The 13,817-nt window shown below is 44.3% G+C and overlaps 1 protein-coding gene across 4 annotated transcripts in view; it reads right to left on the reverse strand.

Annotated features, from left to right (window-relative positions):
- Nucleotides 1-2,892: 2,892 nt before the first annotated feature.
- The window catches only part of LOC131204628 (mitochondrial peptide methionine sulfoxide reductase-like), a 73,688-nt gene continuing 62,763 nt past the window's right edge, over nucleotides 2,893-13,817 (reverse strand). The window contains exons 6-7 of one of the 4 annotated variants that reach the window (XM_058196076.1): nucleotides 12,838-13,030; nucleotides 2,894-3,230 (exon numbers count right to left, since the gene is read on the reverse strand). In XM_058196076.1, coding sequence (XP_058052059.1) covers nucleotides 12,872-13,030 — 159 coding nt within the window. In that variant the 3' untranslated portion in view covers nucleotides 2,894-3,230; nucleotides 12,838-12,871. Of the gene's footprint in view, nucleotides 3,231-3,355; nucleotides 3,807-9,306; nucleotides 13,031-13,817 lie in introns of those variants that run through there. The other 3 variants (XM_058196077.1, XM_058196078.1, XM_058196074.1) reach the window with 3 other exon arrangements.

Below are 13,817 nucleotides of genomic sequence, written 5' to 3' on the forward strand. Positions count from 1 at the left end.
AGGGAAGGTTACTGCAAAGTCTCCATTTCCTCCCAATCAGCTGGGACTTGGGAGGCAGAGAATAGATGGGGGCAGGGCCAGTCAGAATTTTTACTACAAACTATTCAAAATTTCTGCTACCGGTTCTCCAGAACTGGTCAGAACCTGCTGAAACCCATCTCTGACCTATACCTGCAGGCACCAAGGTTAAAGTGACCAGATTTCAGCGATGGCAAAGCGGGACACCATTGACAGGGGGACCGGGGGGGGGGCTGCGCATGCGTGCTGAGTCTTGCCATTTGCCTGAAGGAGGAGGAATGACTGCTGCTTCTCCGCTCTTCCAGGCAGGCTCGGCTCTCCTCGGCTCTCCTCTCCGCTCTTCTCTTCCTCTCGGGTGAAGTCAAGCGGCATCTCTCCTCCCTCTCGCGCCCCCTTCTCTGCCACTCCCCCTCCTCCTCCTCCTCCTCTTGCGTTGCCGCCTCCCATTTTCAAAATGGGAGTGAAACAAAAAAAAATCGGGACTTTTTGGAATTGCAGCGGGACGCGGGACAAATTATTAAAAAGCGGGACTGTCCCGCCAAAAGCGGGACGTCTGGTCACTATAACCAAGGTGGCTGTAAATATCTCACTTGGCAGCTGTTAGATTCCCTGGCCTACCTAATTTTTAAGGGCTGAACAGGCACAATGCACCTATCTTGATTCTCTTAGATCTCTCAGTTGACTGTCAGCAACATTGGCATTCTTTAAACCATCTGAAACTGTTGAGAATGAGAGACACCATCTTGCATCATCCTTAGCAGATAAACTTTGCCAATAAAGTGTGATTGGACACACAAGGAATTTGTCTTTGGTGCATAGGCTCTCAGTGTACATAAAAAGAAAAGATACATTGTCAAGAATCATAAGGTACAACACTGAATGATAGTCATAGGGTACAAATAAGCAATCAAATCATACTAGGAAACAATGTAAATCATAAGGATACAAGCAACAAAGTTACAGTCATACAGTCATAAATGGAAGGAGGTGGGTGATGGGAATAATGAGAAGATTAATAGTAATAGTAATGCAACCTTAGTGAATAGTTTGACAGTGTTGAGGGAATTATGTGTTTAGCAGAGCGATGGTGTTCGGGAAAAAACTGTTCTTGTGTCTAGTTGTTCTGGCGTGCAGTGCTCTACAGCGTCGTTATGAGGGTAGGAGTTGAAACAATTTATGTCCAGGATGCGAGGGGTCTGTAAATATTTTCACAGCCCTCTTTTTGACTTGTGCAGTATACAGGTCCTCAATGGAAGTCTGGGTCTGTCTTATTGGGTTGCAGAACGCAACCAAACCACTTTGGAAGCATTTGCTCTTAAAAAATTAGGGCCCTTCCTGGACTTGTGACTCATGCTGGAACAACAGGTGGAACTGTCACCATGAAATCCTTCCTTGACTTCAGTTGGTGCTCCAGATGCAGTTTTCCCTTAGGTGAAAGGGCCTAGCAGTAGTGATTCAGGCCATTATCACCACCTGCTTGGACAATTACGACCTGATCTACATAGAACTGCCTTCCAAGACTTCTTGGAAATGATTGAAAGTATGGTAGACCCTTTCTTGCCATCTAGAATTCCCTTCCATATCCGAACGGGGAGAATGTATTGGATCGCTTACTCCTCAGGCCTCCATTGTCCGTGAAAGGAAGGAATCTTGGTGAGCTGTATTTTTTTGCATCTCTAATTCTAACCTATCTTGATGGTTTCCTTCCTGTCGAGTTTCACAATTCACAGCTGGAATAATGCATAAGTTCTCATTACTGGTGGTTTGTTAGGTTTGGTGTCTGCATGGAATTTTGATGTTGTTGTCTAAGTCTATTTTGAAAATTGTAAGGCAGACCAAGAGGGAGGAACCCTGGCTGAGTCAAAACCCACACAATCAAGGCCTAAAGATGGCTTCCAGATGCTTAGGTCAGTAGTTATTGCATTTAAAGGCTGCTGCATCTTCTAGGAAAAGAAGAATTAATGAACCAGCTGTCTGGTTCATTAATTCTCATGGAAGAGATCTTCACAGCAGAAATTCAGGATCCCACTTAGAACAGGGCAGGGGTAAAATGTTCCCAGTTCAGACCAGATCACCCAATCCTGTAGCGATGGTGGTGGGTGGTTCGGAGAACCGGTAGCAAAAATCCCTGCCCACCCCCCTGCCCAGCTGAGTCGCGCGATCATCAGAGGCTTTTTTTTTTACTTTTAAAAGCATATTTTGTCAGCCGAAGAAAAAATGCTTTTAAAAGTAAAAAAAAAACAACCCCTCTGATGATCGTGTTGCTCAGCTGGGCATGGGGGGGGGGGTGCGGCAGGGATTTTTAATACCTGTTCTCCGAACCACCTGCCACCATCACTACCGGATCGGGTGATCCAATCCGAACCGGGAACATTTCATCCCTGCCCTGTTCTAAGTGGGATCCTGGATTTCTGCCGTGAAGATCTCTTCCACCAGAACTAATGAACCAGACAGCCGGAAAGCCAAAAGCTGTTTCGTTTTTTCAATGCCTTCTTGATTCATGCCATTCCTGTGTTAGGATCTACTCTCATGGCAGCTTCCAACGTTATTTCTGTTGTGAATCACCTGAAGTATTAAAGCAGGTATTTTGCTCATCCCAGTGGACTTTTGAAAGAAAGGATTCGGCCGTGGCTTTCGTCCAATAATGGTTGCTGGAACTGGAATGTGGGAGATTTATAGTACGATGTCCTTGATCCACACGATAAGCTGTTTCACCCATCGCAGCTGGAGTGGCGATGATTAATGGCAGAGAAATGTTTTTCTGCATTAGCACAGAATGTGTTCTGCTTCTAAAGTTAAGCCGCTGTCAAATTACCTCGATTTCTTTTCTCCCCCCCCCCCCAAAAAAAAAACTTTTCCAGGCAGAAAAAGAAGGATCCTGAATGATTTGCGGCATTCTTTATTCAGCCAGAAAAGACACGTTTGGCACCCACAGATAAAAGGAAATGGAGACGGATACAGCAGCCTCGGTTGTTACGCAGCTGCTTTCCAATTTAGGGGGAATAAAAAGAAGCAAATTCAGAAACAGCCGTTTCAGAAGTCAAAAAAGATAAAGCAGAGATAATAGAAAGTCAATACTTGGGCTTTCTAACATGCTTCTCTAAAACTGGGAAGGTCATGGCCGGCTCAAGGCTGCCAGCAACTTCCTGGATTGTTGTTGACATGATGATTCAGAGGCTTCTTAAAATCAGGGAGGCTACAATCTTAATATCCTGTTTTTTAAAAAATATAATAATTAGAAGGATTCCAGGTCCCTAATTGTTTTTCCTTGCCTTTCTTAATAAATAATAATAATAATAATAATAATAACAACAACAACAACAAAACAACTATTATTATTATTATTATTATTATTATTATTATTATTATTATTATTATTATTATTTAATTTTTATACCGCCCTTCTCCTGAAGGACTCAGGGCAGTGCACAGCCAGATAAAATCAACAATCAATAGATACAATATAAATAAAAACAGTACTAAAAAACTTATTAAATTTGGCCCCTGGATTAAAATACATAAACCATAAAACCTATATTTAAAATTACAAATATTAAAACTAATTCTATGCCAGTCCTGCGCGGAAGAATAAATACGTCTTCAGCTCGTGGCGGAAGGTCCGGAGATCAGGGAGTTGACTAAGTCCTGGGGGAAGTTCGTTCCAGAGGGTAGGGCCCCCCACAGCAGCTCTCTTCCTTCACCAGCAGCTCTCTCATGGGGTGAATGAAATTCACTAGTCTTCATTCAGCTCATCTCCATTCATAGGAACTTCAACCATTCATGCGTTGCTGGAGAAGTGGGGGGGGGGAAGAATCTTTAAAAGTTTTATGCTCTAGGACAGAATTTACCAATGTTGGCAACTTTTAAGACTTGTGGACTTTTCAACTCTGGCTGGGGAATTCTGGGAGTTGAAGTCCTTATGCCTTAAAGTTAGCCAAGTTGGGGAACCCTGTTGCAGGCTGTTTTATCCTTTCTCATCAGGCCTTGGTGGCTAAGACGCTGAGCTTGTCGATCAGAAAGATCGGTAATTCGAATCCCTAGTATAGTTCTCCTGCGTGAGCAGGGGGTTGGACCAGGGGTGAAATCCAGAAGGTTCCGACAGGTTCTGGAGAACCAGTAGTGGAAATTTTGAGTAGTTCGAAGAACCGGCAAATACTGCCTCTGGCTGGTTCCAGAGTGGGCTGGGAATGGAGATTTTGAAATATCCTTTCCCCAGGAGTGGGGAGGGAATGGGGATTTTGCAGTATCCTTCCCCTGCCACGGCCACCAAACCACCCCTACCAAGCCACACCACACCCACCAAGCCACGCCCACAGAACCGGTAGTAAAAAAATTGGATTTTACCATGGCTTCAGCTCCAGGACGATGGGTTTAAGACAGGGCCCTCAGGACATGAGTGGGGAGGGAATGGGGATTTTGCAGTATCCTTCCCCTGCCATGCCCACCAAGCCACATCATGCCCACTAAGCCACGCCCACAGAACTGGTAGTAAAAAAAAATTGGATTTCACCACTGGGTTGGACTAGATGACCTCCAAGGTCCCTTCCAACTCTGTTACTGTCATTTATTTATGAAATATATTGGGAGTCTGTCGCTCCGTTTTTTGATGGATCTACTTGCTTGTTTTTCCTCTTTTATCTTTTTTCCAAAGTTTTCCAAGTTAGGAAAGGCTATATTTGATCACTCGGCTTCTTTTTTTGTAGCTTGGGCAAACAGCTCCCTCAGCTGGCAGTCTGTGGAACTTACTACTCTTCTATATCTCAGGAGGAACAATTTCTCCTTTATGGATGAAGATCAGTTAAATGTCTTATCTTTAAAATCGTTTCGGTGTGCCATTCCTCCCACTTAAAGATACGAAGGACAGCATAGGAAGATCTTTTATAGCAGGTCAGACTCGCTATAAAAGAAGAGGGCCGTGAAAATATTTGCAGATCACTCGCATCCTGGACATAAACTGTTTCAACTCCTACCCTCAAAACGACACTATAGAGCACTGCACACAAGAACAGTTTTTTCCCGAAGGCTATCACTCTGCTAAACAAATAATTCCATCAACACTGTCAGACTATTTACTGAATCTGCACTACTATTAATCGTCTCATAGTTCCCATCACCAATCTCTTTCCACTTATGACTGTATGACTATAACTTGTTGCTGGCAATCCTTATGATTATATTGATATAGAATAGAATAGAATTTTTATTGGCCAAGTGTGATTGGACACACAAGGAATTTGTCTTGGTGCATATGCTCTCAGTGTACATAAAAGAAAAGATACGTTCATTGTGTTGTAAATGTTGTACCTTGATGAACGTATCTTTTCTTTTATGTACACTGAGAGCATATGCACCAAGACAAATTCCTTGTGTGTCCAATCACACTTGGCCAATAAAATTCTATTCTATTCTATTCTATCAAACCATGGAGTTTTACATGTTTTTCGATGGCCTATTGGAGTCTGGTTTGATGGGACAAATCTTATAGGTAGCCCTACGTTGTATTCTCTTTGAACTTGCATTGGAGGCTGCATAACCATGTTCCCATTAGATTTAGGACAGGGGTCTCCAACCTTAGCAACAAAGCTGGCTGAGGAACTCTGGGAGCTGAAGTCCCCAAGTCTTAAAGTTGCCAAGGTTGGAGACCCCTGATTTAGGACATCTAATTTGTGGGGTTGGGGGTTTGGGAAGGAGCACACTGGTGGGTCATATAACCAGCCCTTGATGAACCCTGTAAATCAATCCTTCACTTGTAGGATTACAGATTAACAGAGTTGAAAGGGACCTTGCAGGTCTTCTAGTCCAACCCCCTGTCCAAGTGGGAGACCCTACATTTGTCTCCACCTAGGATCGAACTCACAACCTCCTGATTGTGAAGCAAGAGCTCCACCTCTAGGCCACAGCAGCTGGGATTGATGAACCAAAGCTGGTCTACTCGGAAGACCTACCTGATAATGATGTGGGCCTGCTTGGGAAGCTGGCTGGCCAATTAGTGAGCCAAGTCAGAATAGCAGAATAACAAATGTTGGAAGAGACCTTGGAGCAGAGGTGATATTCAGCCGGTTCACACCGGTTCGGGCGAACTGGTAGCGGCAATCACAGGTGGGCCTGCCCACTCACCCAGACTCCAAGTCGTGATTTTTAGGCACATTTTCAAGGCCAGGCGCATGTGCAGAAGGCGCATGAGCAAGCAAAGCAAATGCACGGAAGACCGGGCGCATGCGCGGACAGCACACGCAGGGCGAACCAGTGGTAAAGGTAAGTGAGACCCACCCATGCCTTGGAGGTCTTCTAATCCAATCCCTGCTCAAGCAGGAGACCATATACCATTTCAGACAAATGGCTGTCCAATCTCTTCTTCAAAACCTCCAGTGATGACGCACTCACAACTTCTGAAGACAAATCCCACTGTTTAATTGTTGTATCTGCCAGGAAATTTCTTCTTTGTTCTAGTTCAGTGATGGCTAACTTTTTTGCTGTTGCATGCCAAAAACATGAGGAGTAGGGGGCCCACGCGCATGTGTGCCCACACCCATAATTCAATGCCACCCCCAGCGCCCTGTCCTTCCATGCATGCACACGTGACCCCACCGTGCTCCCCTGCTTTTGGCATGTGATGCTAAAAAGGTTACTAGTGGGTCCAGTAGGTCCATTTTTCACCCTCCTCAGGCTCCAGAGGCTTTCTTGGAGCCTGGGGAGGGCGAAAGCGGCCTTCCCCACCCCCTGGAGGCCCTCCGGAGGCCGGGAATGGCTTGTTTCCCGACTTCCAGTGGGACCATAAGGCCCAAAAATCAGCTGGCCGGTGCGCACATGCACGCTGGAACTGAGCTAGGTCAATGCTCGTGTGCCCACAGATATGGCTCCGCGTGCCACCTGTGGCACACATGCCATAGATTTGCCATCACAGTTCTAGTTGGTTTTCTCCTTGATTAGTTTCCATCCATTGTTTCTTGTTCTGCCTAACACGTCCTATCATGGGACATTCTCTTCCAATTCTCTTTCTTCTATCCATAACCACCCTAGGGTCACAATAACGCCTGTGGCCTAAGCAGGGTCCTTCCATGCAGGTAGATGATGTCCTTAACTTGCAACTATTCATTTAGTGACTGCTCGGTTACAACAGCACTGAAAAGAGTGACTCATGGTCAGTCGTCAAATGTAAAAACCACGACAGCATCCCCACAGTCAAAATTTGGGCGCTTGGCAACCGGTGTGCATTTACGACAGTTGAAGCGTCCCAGAGTCAGGTGGTCACCGTTTGTGACCTTCCCCGCCAGCTTCTGACAAGCCAAGTCAATAGGAAGTCCAGGTTCCCTTAAGGAACCTGCGATTGACTTAACAGCTGCAGTGATCCGCTTAACCACCATAGCAAACATGGCAGGGGCGACTCCCTTAATAACCACCTCGCTTAGCAACAGAAATTCTGGTCCCAGCTTGGTCATAAGGCGAGCATTATGTGTGCTTTGCTTTGCACAGCCCCATGAATCTGCAGTGAGCTTTAGGACTTGACTCAACTCTTGTGCCAGGGGAAAAGATGTACTCAAGGGTTTTGCTACATTTTGGGGGGGATGTTGTAGCAGAATCTGTTTCCATGAGGATTCTCCTGTGATTGGCCTCTCTTCCTGATAGGCAAAGGCACTGTGGCTTTGGTTGCAAATCTTCCATCACATGACTATGACACAGACAACCATCCTCTCTCCCCAGGGTAGGGGAGCCTCCTTTCCACCTCACTGAGAAAAGCACACAAACCAAGAGAAGAACGATGAAGGGTGCCAGTTAGCTGCCAGTTTTGGTGCTCTACTTTGGCCAGCTGGCTGGTTCAAGTGCAGGAAGCTAAGCTGGCTTGCCCGCCCATCATACTATACAAAAATGCGGTTTATCATGTAAGCAGTGAGGTGAAACCACCAGCTGTGTAGTAAAGTCCTTCCTACTCCCAAGATACTTCATACTTGTGCAAATATTTGAGTTTCACCAAAGTGGATGATCCTGTCTCTTATGGCACCATTTTTTTTCTGATTAAGGATATCTTTTTTTTAAAAAAGACATTGGATTCCAACCTGGCTGCAGGAAACAGTATGTCTCTACTTACTTAATAATAATAATAACAGAGTTGGAAGGGACCTTGGAGGTCTTCTAGTCCAACCCCCTGCCCAGGCAGGAAACCCTACACCACTTCAGACAAATGGTTATCCAACGTTTTCTTTAAAAATTCCAGTGTTGGAGCATTCACAATTTCTGCAGGCAAGTTGTTCCATTTATTAATTGTTCTAACTTAAATTAAAAAAAAAACTCTCCCAGAATTGGCCTTGCAAGTATTGTAATTTGATACCGGATATTTATCATGAATAGTCTCTACATTTTAAATTATGTGTTCCGTGTTAGTATCAGAGAGATTGTGTTACAATCACGAAATTCAGGCTTGGGAACAAGGCAATTTTATTGTCCTAACACGAAGTACAGGAATTGGATAAATTAGAGAGAAAGTAATAGACAGATGTCCAGATCCCAAAACCAAGAAAAATATGTTGAGGTTCTTCTAAGCATTTTCCTTTATGGGTCTTCTTCACTTGTTGGCAGAGATCTTGCCAAATTGAAGCAGCTACTTGCACCATTAAATATACTCTTGAGAACACCTACAAAGAAGCTGTCTTTCTTCCTTCCACACAAACTCTCTAAATTTTGCTGTCTTTTGCTGCTCTGGAATGCAGCCCCTCCTTCCTGGGAATCCAGAGCACATTCCATCACACCAGGGCTTTGCCTCTCTTCAAAGCAGAGGTGGGCAATTCATTTTCCCAAGGGGCCACATCAAAAAACTGAGACTGTGTGAAGGGCCAAACAATCAGGTTGTGAAGGTGTGTAGCAGGGGTGAAATGTAAAATTCGGTTCTGTGGGCGTGGCTTGGTGGGGGGAGGTAATGTGACTGGGTGGGCGTGGTCAACTTTTTAAAAAACTTTTAAAAGCATTTTTTCTACAACCTCTTCCACTGAAGATGCTTTTAAAAGCCTCCGATGATCAGGCAACTCAGCTGGGATTGCCAGAGGAGACTTTTAAAAGCTTTTAAAGGGTTCTGACGATCCCAGCTGAGTTGCCTGATCGCCAGAACCTTTTAAAAGCATTTTTACAACCTCTTCAGCTGAAGAGGTTGTAGAAAAAATGTTTTTAAAAGGTTCTGACGATCCCAGCTGAGTCGTGCGATCATCAGAGGCTTTTTTTTTTAACTTTTAAAAGCATTTTTACAACCTCTTCAGCTGAAGAGGTTGTAGAAAAAATGTTTTTAAAAGGTTCTGACGATCCCAGCTGAGTCGTGCGATCATCAGAGGCTTTTTTTTTTAACTTTTAAAAGCATTTTTTCGGCTGAAGAAAAAATGCTTTTAAAAGTAAAAAAAAACAACCCACCTCTGATGATCACATGGCTCAGCTGGACATGGGCAGGGAGGGCAGGGATTTTTGCTACCGGTTCTCCGAACCACCCGCCACTATCGCTACGGGATCGGGCGATCCGGTCCGAACCGGGAGCATTTCACCCCTGGTGTGTAGGCATGCGTGCACCTATGTACATGTACATTAGTTTTGAAGGCAAATGCTTTCAAAATAAAAGCAATCCACGCTGGCTGGATAGGAGAGCCAGAGGGCTGGATGTAGGCTTGAGGGCTATAAAATGACCCGGTCTGCTTTAAAAGGATGCTTAACTTCCAAATTCAACTTCACCAGAATGGCACTGTTTCAAAGCCGTTTTGTGAAATGATGTGGTTTCCTGCATTGAGAGGAAGGAAAGGACTTTGTGCAAAATATGTTTCTGCCTAACAGAAGAAGTAGAACAGGTGCTTTGCGTGGAGACCATCATTTCTGTACTTGGTGGTGTCCACTACTGCACGATGGCATGTTCTTTCCACCACAGTAACAATTTTGGGACACAATCTGGTATTCACGCTGAAATATGCCTATTTATTTCATTTATTGGTTGCACAACTCCAGTGGATTCCTGTAGACATAGCTGCATCCACGGCCTGCCTATCTATCTATCTATCTATCTATCTATCTATCTATCTATCTATCTATCTATCTATCTATCTATCTATTTATTATTCTTTATTGGCCAAGTGTGATTGGACACACAAGGAATTGGTCTTTGGTGCGTAGGCTCTCATGTGCATCAAAAAATACGTTCATTAAGAATAAGAGAGCTAATCGGAACTTCCTAGGTGTGGAATAGGCTGTATGGCTTGGTCTGCTGGCTAGAAAGAATGGGTATTCTCCAGAAATGTGGGCCAACACCCAGAATTCTTAGCATTGTCATGTTGACTGGGAAATTCCAGACAGTTGGAGGGTACCCAGTGGTGGGTTTCAAAAATTTTTACTAGATGGTTCTGTGGGCGTGGCTTGGAGGGTGTGGCATGGCTTGGTAGGCGTGGCTTGGTGGCCATGGCAGGGGAAAGATACTGTAAAATCTCCATTCCCACCCCACTCCAGGGGAGGGATACTGCAAAATCCCCATTTTTTTCCCGATCAGCTGGGACTCAGGAGGCAGAGAATAGATGGGGGTGGGGCCAGTCAGAATTTTTACTACCGGTTCTCCGAACTACTCAAAATTTCCACTGCCAGAACTGGTCAGAACCTGCTGAAACCCACTTCTGAGGGTACCCCAACTTTATAAGGCACTTTAGAAGAGACATGGCATTCTGTCAGTGGATAATCTTTGTCCAAGTGTTCTTGGCTTCAATAAAGCACCAGAATAAGGGTCCAAAATTTGGCAGGGGGGCAGTTAGGCACTTTGTGGGAATTTTGGCCAAATGGCTTACAGAATAGCAATAGCACTTATATACCACTTCACAGTGCTTTATAGCCCTCCCTAAGCGGTTTACAGAGTCAGCATTTTGCTCTCAACAATCTGGGTCCTCATTTTACCGACCTCAGAAAGATGGAAAGCTGAGTCAGCCTTGAGCCGGTCAGGATCAAACTCCTGGCAGTGAACTTAGTTAGCCTGCAATACTGCATTCTAACCACCGTGCTACCACGGCTCCACTGCAGGAGGGCTTTCCCCCAGAGACTAGCCAATTCTTTACAATTGCCCGTTGTCTGAAAGAATTGCCCCTTGCGGGACACAAAACTTCTCATTTCCTGAAAAGCAAGCGAACACAGCTAAAAAAGAGAACCGACATTTGAATGCATTTTGTACAAAAAAATAAATAAATGAAGAGAGGTGGGGAAATTGTCCCACGCCAAAACGGGCGCCTGCAGTTCTGTTCAGCTCATAAGCATCGTGTGGAGGAATTTAGTATCAAAAGATCCATTGGGCCGAGATAGATTCAGGGTAGCGTGAAAGCTGGATTTTCATTGCAAGCGGCTGATATAGAATCCTTCAGGAGATCAAAAGAGCAAAGTTCTTGTCTGCAGAGTTTTCTTTCTCTAAGCCCCAAAGAGAGGGCAAGATAGGGAAGTCGGTTTGGACCAATACAGTGGTCCTCGAATTACAGCCATTCGTTTAGTGACCAGTTAAAATTACAAAGGCACTGAAAAGGTGACTTATAATTAGTATTTGTATTTACAACTCTTGCAGCAATCCTATGGTCACGAGATCAAAAGCTTGCAACTGACATGTAGACAGTAGGGGCCAAAATTGTGGAAACCTTTTGGGAAAAGTGTATTTTTGAGATTTGATGGCTAATAACACAACTTTTTTTTGGGGGGGGGAATTTCAAGATAATCATATCCCACTTCTGGAATGGCCTGGGAATAGCCTAGACCTTAACCCAATTGAAAATCTACGGAGCCGACTAAAGACTATCGCTTCTGGTAGTCAGAAGCGACCCAGCAATAAAACCCAGTTAATAGAAGCAATCATTCAATCTTGGTTTCACATTTTCACAGCTGCAGAACTAAAAGACTCAATTTGCTCCATGGGAAGACATTGTAAGACCCTAATTCATGCTAAAGGTTACCCAACTAAGTATTAACTGACATGGTGATAATTTTTGTATATCTCATTTTTTCTACGTGTTTAACTTTTCTTCTTTATGTTGTAACTGCTATGCTAATAGCAAATCCTTCATAAAAGTTATCGCGTTGCATTCTTGATTAAATTTTCTTTCCATTGATATATAATTTTATGGTACTATTCCCCCAAAAAATGTGGTGTTATTAGCTAATTTTAGAAAATACACTTTTCCCAAAAGGTTTCCACAATTTTGGCCACTACTGTATAATAAGATGGTTGCAGTGTCCCAGGGTTGTGTGATGGGACCTTCATGGGACCTTCCCATCCAGCTTCCAACCAATTAAGTTAATGGTACTGGTAGAAGCTGGATTCTCTTAATAATTGCATGATTCAGTTAATTGTAGTGTTTTGCTTAACAACCACGGCAAAAGATTGTAAAATCAGGCAAGATTCACTTAGCAACCGCCTTGCTTAAGCAATGGCTATTCTGATCCCAAGTGTGTTTGTAAGTTGAGGACTAACCGTGCTGGATAACCAAATTCACTGCAAAGATGGAGGAGTCAGAGTTGGCTCCATCGGCTTTCTTGGGGATGGTAGAGAAATGAGGAAAGGGATAAATGCATAATGTGTATTTATCAGCGCCTTGCCAGGCGATCCCAAACATCTGCGGTTGGATGGAAATTATATCTATCACTCCCACACAAAGCATTAACATTCGCAGCAAATTCGTCCAGCGGGCTGCCCATTTTTGCCCTGATCCCCAAACCTTACAGGGTCCTACAACACACAAAAGAAAGGAACAAAGGCCCCCGTTGCTAAATCACAGTTGAATTACGAAGATGCTAGGCCGCCGGTTGCCATGGTAACTGTTCAAGGGTTATGATTACCGTGGCTCCCAAGGATACTCCCATTGGGGAACTCTCATTTGCCTAGGGGACAGGCCACACCAGTGCCTTGCAGGCCGCAAAAGCCGTCCGGATTTTTGTGCAGATATTGCTGGTGGTAATCTTCAGCATAATAGAATTCGCCGGCCGCTTGAATCTCAGTTGTTATTGGTCCTAGTTGCTTCTTAGCCAACTCCTGCCAAAGAGGAGACAGAAATGCATTTCAAGGAAAAAACAATCTGAAATCTTGTCTCCCTGCAGGGTCATGAAAGGAACGATGTTTAAATATATATATTTTTTTTTACAAAATCCAAGAAAATATTTGTAGCTCAGGTTTGAAAGGAAGGATCCTCAGCGCTCTCTCAACTTGAGTGCTTTCTCGCAGACGTTTCATTACCAAAGTCGGTAGCATCATCCGTGCTAGCACAGATGATATGACCCTGTTTTGGATCATGAAACGCCTGCAAGAAAACGACCAAGCTCAGAGAGCGCTAAGGACCCTTGTAGCTTATCTTCAACTCACCATCCTCTCTGCTTGCCAAATGTGGATTCTAGATAAGAGCCTCAGCATGCTAGGCCCAGAGGTGGGTTTCAGCAGGTTCTGACCAGTTCTGGAGAACTGGTCACGGAAATTTTGAATAGTTCGGAGAACCAGCAGTAAAAATTCTAACTGGCCCTGCCCCCATCTATTCTCTGCCTCCCGAGTCCCAGCTGATTGGGAGGAAATGGGGATTTTGCAGTAACCTTCCCCTGGAGTCGGGTGGAAATGGAGATTTTACAATATCCTTCCCCTGCCACGCCCACCAAGCCACACCCACAGAACAGGCAGTAAAAAAAATTGAAACCCACCACTGGCTAGGCCCCTTTTATGACACCGAGACAAGGAAGATCATTTAATTTACATTTTATTTGAGATATTTCAATTTAAAAGGACTTTTTAAAATTGATTTCACAAGTGAGAGAACCTGGAAAAAATGGCTTGC

Source organism: Ahaetulla prasina, chromosome 10 (assembly GCF_028640845.1).
Source record: "Ahaetulla prasina isolate Xishuangbanna chromosome 10, ASM2864084v1, whole genome shotgun sequence".
Classification (NCBI taxonomy): domain Eukaryota; kingdom Metazoa; phylum Chordata; class Lepidosauria; order Squamata; family Colubridae; genus Ahaetulla; species Ahaetulla prasina.